At 33.7% G+C, this 9,530-nt stretch overlaps 1 protein-coding gene across 2 annotated transcripts in view; it reads right to left on the bottom strand.

The window, feature by feature from the left end:
* Positions 1-9,530, bottom strand: part of LOC101505762 (actin-related protein 4) — an 11,543-nt gene extending 2,013 nt beyond the window's left edge. The window contains exons 1-17 of one of the 2 annotated variants that reach the window (XM_004515258.4): positions 9,378-9,530; positions 9,198-9,289; positions 8,524-8,697; positions 8,358-8,431; positions 7,215-7,298; positions 7,065-7,125; positions 6,912-6,961; positions 4,691-4,745; positions 3,030-3,107; positions 2,878-2,931; positions 2,215-2,268; positions 2,082-2,142; positions 1,662-1,713; positions 1,409-1,475; positions 1,187-1,249; positions 801-863; positions 222-284 (exon numbers count right to left, since the gene is read on the bottom strand). In XM_004515258.4, the coding sequence (XP_004515315.1) occupies positions 222-284; positions 801-863; positions 1,187-1,249; positions 1,409-1,475; positions 1,662-1,713; positions 2,082-2,142; positions 2,215-2,268; positions 2,878-2,931; positions 3,030-3,107; positions 4,691-4,745; positions 6,912-6,961; positions 7,065-7,125; positions 7,215-7,298; positions 8,358-8,431; positions 8,524-8,697; positions 9,198-9,289; positions 9,378-9,390 (1,158 nt within the window). In that variant the 5' untranslated portion in view covers positions 9,391-9,530. The remainder of the gene's footprint in view (positions 1-221; positions 285-800; positions 864-1,186; positions 1,250-1,408; positions 1,476-1,661; positions 1,714-2,081; positions 2,143-2,214; positions 2,269-2,877; positions 2,932-3,029; positions 3,108-4,690; positions 4,746-6,911; positions 6,962-7,064; positions 7,126-7,214; positions 7,299-8,357; positions 8,432-8,523; positions 8,698-9,197; positions 9,290-9,377) is intronic. The other variant, XM_004515259.4, reaches the window with a different exon arrangement.

Raw genomic sequence — 9,530 nt, 5'->3', positions numbered from 1 at the left:
GGAAAGAGAGACACAAAGTAAAATACAACAATAACAACCTAGCCTTACAATGCTATAATTCAGACAGGGAGAAAAAGCATTTGAAAGAAAAAAGAATGTTAACCTTTGAATTTACCGACATAAATTGAAAAATATGTAATTAACCCAACACCAACCTCAGAATTGCTACTAATTGCCACCCAGTAAATAAGATAAACAACAGATAATTAGTTACATTATACCTCTAGCAAATCTTTCTCCAGGCGTTCCTTCAGTTGTTGCATTGAAGCTGTGCCACCAGCAAGCTGAAAGTGAAATGAAATCACCCGGTAAATTATTCTGTATGATATGCTTCCATCGTACTATTCAATACAACAAAAAGGCAAAACCTATCAAACAGATAACTTGCCCTATATATGTAGATCATATGGTTTCAGCAAATATTTGTTGATTGAATTTGTGGGTATAGGTCATTTGACTAAAAATACAACTCAACGCATTCCTACCAAGATAAGAGTTTCAATGTATGTCATGTCACACACTATATAATCTTGCTTATTATTCTGTCCTCTTAAAATATATCTTCCAATTTTCAATTAATAGTATGGTCCACAGCATGCGGCTCCTACAATTCTACAAACACTCCCATTAAAATGGTTATGAGATGGGTTATATATGTGCCGACTAGCCGCGTATCCATTTTTGTTTTAGACACCAAAAATGTACATGCTAAATTTAATTAAGCTCTACATAGGGTCTGGCTAGAGTGTATATATTTACACAATGGAACAGAGATAGAAGGAACCAATAAAGTGTGTTACCAATATGCTGCTAAATAATTCTCTTCGAATGTCTACGTCGCACTTATTAATGCTTTCGATAACCTGCAAATATTCAGATGAATGTAAAAACAATTAGCAACAGGAAATCAAAACAATAAAGAAAAACAAAATCACTACAATCAAAGCTTTTCCCACTAGGTGAGATCTGCTACATGAATCAAGTGATGTCATAATGGTTTATATCACAAATCTTGTCTAACTACAGACCATATAAATGCAAGTCCTTCTAAATGGTCTGGCCTATAATTTTCCTCGATCAGGTCCCTCTACCTCTCCCTAGCAATTGGATTTTGCTCTACCATTTTAGATACTTAAACAACAACAGCCAAAACCTCTGACTCAAACACATTAATAAATTACATTACCATTTGAGGCAGCCCACGGACTGATGGAGCTATTTCTGCAAAGCTCTCCATGCCAGGAATTGTCTGTAATTTACATTGCCACAATATAAGACATAAAGCATCTTAATGTTGATTCTGAAGTATATACAGAACTGCAGAAGAAGAAAAATAGAAGTGCAACAAAGAACTGAACATATGCACAAGGAGACAAACCAATCACATTTTTCAATGCAGGTCACATACCTGAGCCAGGGATGGATTGAAAAGAACATCTGGAATCTTAAATCTGTCAGATCCAATTTCAATTGTCCTGGGGTATAACATTAAAACAAATGACATGACAACCTCACACCATAGATTATGGATAAACAAGAAGCAATAATTAGGCTATGAAATATATATGACAGGACATACTAGAAACAGGTGTTATCAAGATGAAACATAATTCAATTCATCCCCCTCACTATTTCTATGAGAAAGAATAACTGCAACTTACTGGCCATCAGGTAGCTCATATGGGGTCATTGGGATGTTTGAATATGCACTCTCTGACAAATAAAAGAAGAAAAATGGATGTCATATACAGGAATTGCTTGGATAAATTCTATTACAGTCAAGAAGGTAAAAGCATCTTCTAGAGCTATAAAAACTTAACTGAAAAATATGAATATGTTTATCATTAATCAGATCATTGAAAAAGAATCACATGCAACCAACCAGAAAGCAAAAAGACAAGTAAATGCAAATCACATCGCAAGAGATGACAAATTAAGTTATTCATTAAAAAAAGGTACAGAGGAAAAAAGAAATAAAGAGAATGCCACCATAAAAATTAGACAGTCTCCACAAAAATGTCTTCAAAAGAACAAGCAGAGGACCAACAAAATTCAAAACATTCTATGACATGAGAACAAACCATCATATGGAGTATCTGGAGCACGACACACGCATTCCTTGACATCACTAGCAATCACCCTCTGTCACATACGAACAGTTACCAGATATTCAAAACAAAACATTAATGAGATATAATGTGATCAATGACAGACCTGGGAGTAGAGTTTGTAGCTTTCAGTTGTATTTGGAAAATCCAAATCTACAGTCTGTTGGATTTAGAAGTTATAAACAAAAATTAGCATCATTTAATTGCAATTACGAGAAAAATCATATTGAAAGGTTTTCACAGTCGGTTTAATGCTATGAATTAGAGAACAACGGGAATTTTGCTTACTATCATTTGCCCCAAAAGTTCTAGAGTTCTTTCAATTGAATATTGATTAAAAAAAGGCAATAATAGACATGGGATTACATATGTACTTCAAATAAAAAACAATAAATTTTTTGGTTGCTACCATTATCTCCTTAATACCTTCAGTTTAAAACTAATCTTCTTAGCATAACTTTTCAAAAACATTATGAACATATCCTACTTACTTCAAGTAACAACAGGTCGGAAATTAATCAGCTCAATTCACATAGAAGTAGTGTACTGCCACATGCAAACCTTCTAACTTTTGATTAATTCATGAACAGAACAACATTTAAGAAATTTATACAGGGTCTGGAATCCCATATTGTCAATGTTCAACTTTAATATGTGGGAGGCGGTGGCAGGGTGGGGAAGCCTTGATACTTACACTCAGATGATTGCAAGAAAGTGGAAGAAAATATATATGTTACTAACAGGTCACAAACATGAAAACACATAATACCTGAAACTCTCCCGGGCGTATTTCCTTTCTCCTAAAGGAATACCGAGGTTTCATCTGTACAGCAAAAAAGGGAAATCTCAAGCAGATAAAATTACAGCGCCTTAACCACAGATGACCAATGACAAATATTATGTTTAGTGTTTGTAACCCACCACAATACCCTTGCTTTCCAAGCTTTTCATCAAGCAGTCTGTAAGAAATTCTCCTCCAATTGGAGATGTTGCCACAGCCTTGTGTTGTAAGAATAGTAGAAGATATGATCAGAAACAAAGGTCAGTATTGGCCAAATCTCAATTATAAATGCCATGGTAGAATGGGATCTTAAAATCTTAATTATGTAAAGCAGAATGAAAGACATAATGAATAAGCAGGGCACACATAAAGAAGCATTAGTTTGTTAACTCCTGAGCAAAAATCAGTGTCTCAAATATACACGGCCCCTCTTTTATAAATTTTTAATTCTCATCTGTATTTTTTTTTACATCATAATAACCAAAGCTTCCCATCTAGGTGGGATCAGCTACAATGATCAAAAAGTGCTATATAATATCCTACCATAAACCATATCTAAAGATGAACCATTTAACCTAACCCCAAATCTTTCTAAATGGTAGGACTTTGTTCTTCATCTTCATCTAACTAATAGACTATCCTCCAGGTGATGGTGATTTATGTTTCTATTATCTTCTTCACAAATGCCCAAACCACCTAAGAAGATATTCTGCAATATTTTTTACAATAGAAGCTACCTCTACTTTTCTTTCCCACAACATTGCTAGTCTTACAACTAAAGCATTTTTCTATTTCATGACAAATTACTCCGAAGGCATTTTTCTATTTCATCCACAATGCGTGAATCCTATGGTTGACATTCGCCTTTATCACTTGCTTTTTTATAGACCCAAGACACTAAAACACGAGACTTGTGGTATGGTATATTCTCCAATTTTCACTTATAAAGTAGTATTGTTTGTCAATCCTACTAGCAAAAGGACTCAACTTAAAGCAAAAAGGTATCTCTCAAATTTAACTTATGGCACTCACTCTTAGGTCAGCCCTGCTTGCATTTCATATGTCTATGTTACTTCTACTTATACAACAGTATGCTTCCAATGCACGTCTCCTTATCTCAAGCTATCCATTTATATCTTCTCCCCACACTCTCCAAGTCAGTCTATATAGTATGCAAAAAAACATGTTTCATGACACCCTGTCTTGGTTATGTTTGATGAGCACATCTAGAAACAAGATAAAATTATAAGGACTCAAAGTTGACCTTTGGCATAAATCGGTAGTAATAAGAAATTATTTGTTGTCTTGTGTGTGTGGGCTCGAGTTGGTGGAGGGATTGAGATTTTAGAAGACAATTTATGCATAAAAAAAGTCTGTAAGATTGTAATGACTTATAACATTTTATTAAAAGACTTCTATATTCTTTTGTAATTTGGAATTCAATGGATTTATCACATAAGAATTTATAGGATTTGAAATGATGGATTTATAAGATTTAAAAGAACTCCGTGAATTTAAGCAAACATTGAAGAGAATCATTTAGTCAGAACCCCGTGCACAACATATCTTTGATTGCTCAATTATAAGCAATACAAGTTCAAAATCTTTTCTTCTCTAGAGCCTTCTATAAACCTCTCCAGTGAACCTTGTGTGCCTTTTCCACTATCTATATGATAAAAGATGTGTAAATAGTAATCGTACGATTACTATTTACAAACTAAATATGTTTAATTGAATGATAATATGAATCAATTCAATTACATGACAAGTGAAATATATTTGATGCATTAATAATAAATACCTTTTGAAGAACATAACCATCATGTACCGGTGCAACTGTAGTTGATCCTCCACCACTGAGAGCAACCGAATAATATAGAAAACCTCTCATCAGCAACGTTTCCAGCATTATATTGTAGCATAAAATAAACTAAAGTATGTACCTTTAAAAGTAAGAAGATTACCCCCCCACCCCCCCCTATTTCAATGTTTTCAATTGAATTTTCATATGTTAATATTATTCATTCTATGAGTTCAACTTTCATCATTATCAACCACACCTATTATGCTGCCAAAGGCATAGCATAGTACTGATTACTTTAAAATCGTCAAACAGGACAAGGAAAATATTTAGACATGCTGACACATAAATAGCAATGAAACTTTCATACTTTTATTCTGCCACTAGGAGTACACAGTTCACTCATTTCCTTGAGAATATTTGTAACATAGAAAGTAATAGCCACTTTACCATCAATGGAAAACATTATATTCCAGAACTGTAGTTAAATTAATATATTGATTTTGTGCCATTGGTGGCTCATTTTATTATGGTTACATACACAAACCTTCTTTATCCACCTACTAAAGCAGTGGCAAATGCTCTTTGTTAGGCTCCATATGACTACTACTTTGAAGACCACGTGGGCAAAAGATGGTTTTGGAGTTCGGACTGTAACAAAATTGAATATGTGGCGAGGAATGTGGGAAAACGAGGGAGTTGGTTTAGGAGCAATGTTGGTTAAACTCTTACGAGTTTACGATTCTAGGTTATTAAAACGGGTCAACTTGGATGTAAACTTTATTGTTTATACTCTTACAAGTTTAAGAAAACTCTAATAAAATTAGTAAACTTTCGATTTTACTAGAGTTTAACGAGTTTACATTTCTACACTAGATTATCTTAAAATGTAAAATTTTGATAAATATTAGCCGATATCCAATTTAATTATGTATGTGTTGCAATACCTATTGGTTTTAAAAAGTAAATTTATTTTTTAGTGTTATTTCTACCATTTCATTTTTTTATTTCCCCATTTCTTTTTGCTCTATCATAAATGTTTATCTATTTAAAAATATTTTTGATTTATTATGGAGATAAAATGTTGAATTATTACTATATAAATATATATATGTTATTTTAACATTAGGTAAACTCTTACAAGTTGAGTCTACGAGTTGAGTTTACGGAAGCTACATGAGTTTACCAAGACTCTCGAGATTGACAACTTTGGTTAGGAGTATGGATCAGGGAGAGGTCAGCATGAATTGACTAAGGTGGAGCAGTGTTATCCACAATAGTGGATTGCAGAAAATAGCGAAATACCAAAAATCTGCTATGTAAATAGCGGATAGCGTTCCGGTCAAATAGTGGAGGCCGCATAGAGATCAAAATAACTAAACTAGATATATAAAAAAAAGCATGTCGCATACAAATAAAATAGGGAGTGGAGCCATAGCATAGCTTATACATTTAAAGTTATTCGTATTACAGTGAATATAGGAGTAATACTCACTAACTCTAGTTTTTCTATTATAAAAATATGCCATCTTTGGCACTCATGCAAAATCTTCAATTTTATTATTTTAAAAAACCTAGAATTCTATATTTTTCACTATTGCCGCTATTTTGGCTAGCAGAAATTGGAATAGTGGCCACTATTCTCCTAATAGAAAAACTAGGATAGCGTCATGGTTTTCATAGCGGATTCATCAAAATCCACTATGCTATACCGCTATAACACCGTTATTTTACAACACTGAGGTAGAGAGGCTATTTTTAGGTCTTGACCCTAAAGATCTCTTGGGAAAGGGGTCTTGGTATTCCGGAGTTCGGTCGGGAGGTAAGTACAATCTGACCAAAGATTGTTCAAACAAGGATTTGAACTCTGAGTTCTCCCAAACAATTCGCCTCTTAAGGTGGAGAGGTTTTGGAAGAGATACACATGTTATTTTCTATGTAATTCCAATCTCTCAACAACAGAAGCTACCTTTGCTTGCAAGGGGTTTGGTATCCATTATTTCTACTCTAACTCCAAGTGCTTATCATTCAACTACTATATTTAAAAGCAGGACATCTAAGGCATAGTGAAACAAGACAACCATGTCTTAAAATCTTCCTTATATAATATGTTAAAAAGTCAGTAATTGAAATATTAAAATGATGAAAAATATCACTTATCATATTACCAAAGTAAAAAAGATAAAAATTACCAGTGAACAAAAAACTAATGATCTCTTACCTATCAACAACTAATGACGTAGCACGCCCTGATGCAAAAGAAGTCAGAACCTGTATGTCAATCAAGAGTATATTTTCAATAGTTTTCAGTCTCTCTGCATAATGTATATTATTTTAGTTAGAGACATAGGTTAATGAAGGACTGTTCAATTACAGCATTTTTTGCCAAAAATAATGCAGGTGCTTTGTATTTCTCAAACATAAGCTCTGCTGCCCTGCAAGAATCACAACAAACTGAATTATACATATTGATATTTTAAATAGAGCTCCATTAAATTTAGAGGATAAATTACAGCCATAACACCTTTCTCTCTGTTGTTGAGCATTAGAAGAAGGCTCTGCAAGGAGCATTGGATGCTCTTTAGGGTCAATCAATAGGCACTCCCTACTAAAAAAGAAACATCCCAATTTAAGAATGAAACTATTCCTAAAGTTTGTAACATAAAATGTTCAGAAAAGAAAAGCACAACGCAAGGGAGCAATCCACTTAAACATGTTAGGAAAATAACCACTAACAACACAAGAAGCAGTATTCCACTAGGTAGAGCCAGTAACATGATCACAACATTTAGCTCTATATAAGAAACAAAACTTTCAATCAATCCATTTAGTGCAAGGAGTTTATAATAGTCTCTACTTCAATTTGATCCAGTTTTCTCACTGGAGCATCTGTTGGTCATCTTACATGACCAAACCACCTAAGCAAGGTTTGGTTATCTACTCGATATCATGTGCTACTCGAACTTTCTCCCACATATATTCTTGATCTTATCATTCCTTTCATGTCCACTCCTCCCCCTCGACATTCCCATCGCTGCTATACTGATCTTTTGCAACTGTTCTCACTTTGTTGTTGTCCAGTAACCACAAGCCATATAGACAAATGTCAGTGTTATATCTATCTAGTAATATTTTCTGTTGAGTATGATAGGAATCTAATGATCACAAATTACACCTGAAATATTTATTTGTTTCGTCCAATCTGCTTGATTTATGTGTTATCCACCTCAATCTTCACATTATTATGTAAACAAATCAAAAATATGTGCAACTTGTAGTATGAAGTGATCCCCAATTTTTTCCTCCAAAACATTGCTAGTCAGTGCTTGCTAATTTTCCCTATGACATGTTGTCTGCCCAATACTCATTTGCTTAAAAGAGGAGGGTTGGGTTTGAGTTCAAAAGCCAATGTTAAGGAAAAACTTCGATGAATTTTTTCTCATCAATGTTTGAAAAAAAAAATCTTTAGTATCAAATGTTAATTAGCCACCATCACAACCTGAATTTCCAATGTCTTTTTGTACTTTAGATACAGGTAATAGGTCAACTACGGTTTGTACATAAAAACTTTATAACACAGAATGCCAATCACATATGTCATAAAATAAGACAAATGTAAAAAGGAAAACAACATCTTTATAACACAGAATGTATCATTGGTATCAACCTGAAGGCATGTTCCCATATGCTGTCAACAATATCCCAGTCAGCAACAATTCCATCTTTTAATGGAGACAACACCTGACATCATGGAATACAAAGATAACTAAACCATCTATTAATTATAAAAATCTGAAAACTATAAATCAAGAAGACCATTATAAAACGGTTACCTCCATAAAATCTCTACGATATCCCAAGGACTGAGATCCTACGTACAATTTTCGCTTTCCCTTAGCTTTATCACCATCAGCATTTCTATTATTGTTCTTTGATTCCCCAGAGCCAGAGTTCTTTTCAGCATCATCTGATTCATCAACATCCATTTGATCAATCGCTCCAACAACCTAAGTTCACAAGAGCCAAAACAACTCCCCGTCATCAGATTACCATATCCATCCTCAAATGAGTACACCATCCATAGTTTTTAAAGATTCTGATCTAACAAACTATAAATTACAAATGAGTTTGATGGCCATAGATGTAAAACGGTTTTACACTGATATCAATAAAATGTTACTATTTTCCCATTTCACACTATTAGTTTCATAATAATCATACAAAAGTATAGTAAACTATCATTGGATGTCAGGGTAAAACTATTTTACACTGCCTTTAATTCCATTATAAATGCACCTAATTACACTACCAAGTACCAACCAGTACTAGCTTGTGACAACAGAAAGTTGTCAGTGCCCTCTTCAACATTAACATAAACAACAACCAAAAAGAACAACAAAATTGAATTATCCTAATACCAGTGATACATGAAAAACAACAAAAATCCAAAAAATTTAAATAAATAAAAAAAAAAGAAGAAAAGTAAAAGTACAATGAACACACTTACAGAAGGAAACACAGCTTTGGGAGCATCTTCACCGGCATAACCAGCTTTACAGGTATGTGAACCCAAGTCAATAACTATAGCTGACACTTCATCTGTGAATTCAACAAAAAGGAAGAACATTGAGAAATAGATGAAGAATAAGAGAGTAAGAACAAAACATAACTGTGTTTTGGCACTCACCACCGCCGTACATTGCTGTAACGACTCTGCAAACTCGACAGAAGAATTAGGGTTTAGAAAATTATTTGTGAATTTTAGGGTTTAATGAAAATTATCCCAGTAGAGTTTCAGGAGGAAGAAGGGGAGAGGAAATGAAACTCCGATGACGAAGTT

This window comes from Cicer arietinum, chromosome 7, assembly GCF_000331145.2.
Source record: "Cicer arietinum cultivar CDC Frontier isolate Library 1 chromosome 7, Cicar.CDCFrontier_v2.0, whole genome shotgun sequence".
NCBI classification, from domain to species: Eukaryota; Viridiplantae; Streptophyta; class Magnoliopsida; order Fabales; family Fabaceae; genus Cicer; species Cicer arietinum.
This window is presented reverse-complemented; position numbering and strand designations above follow the sequence as displayed.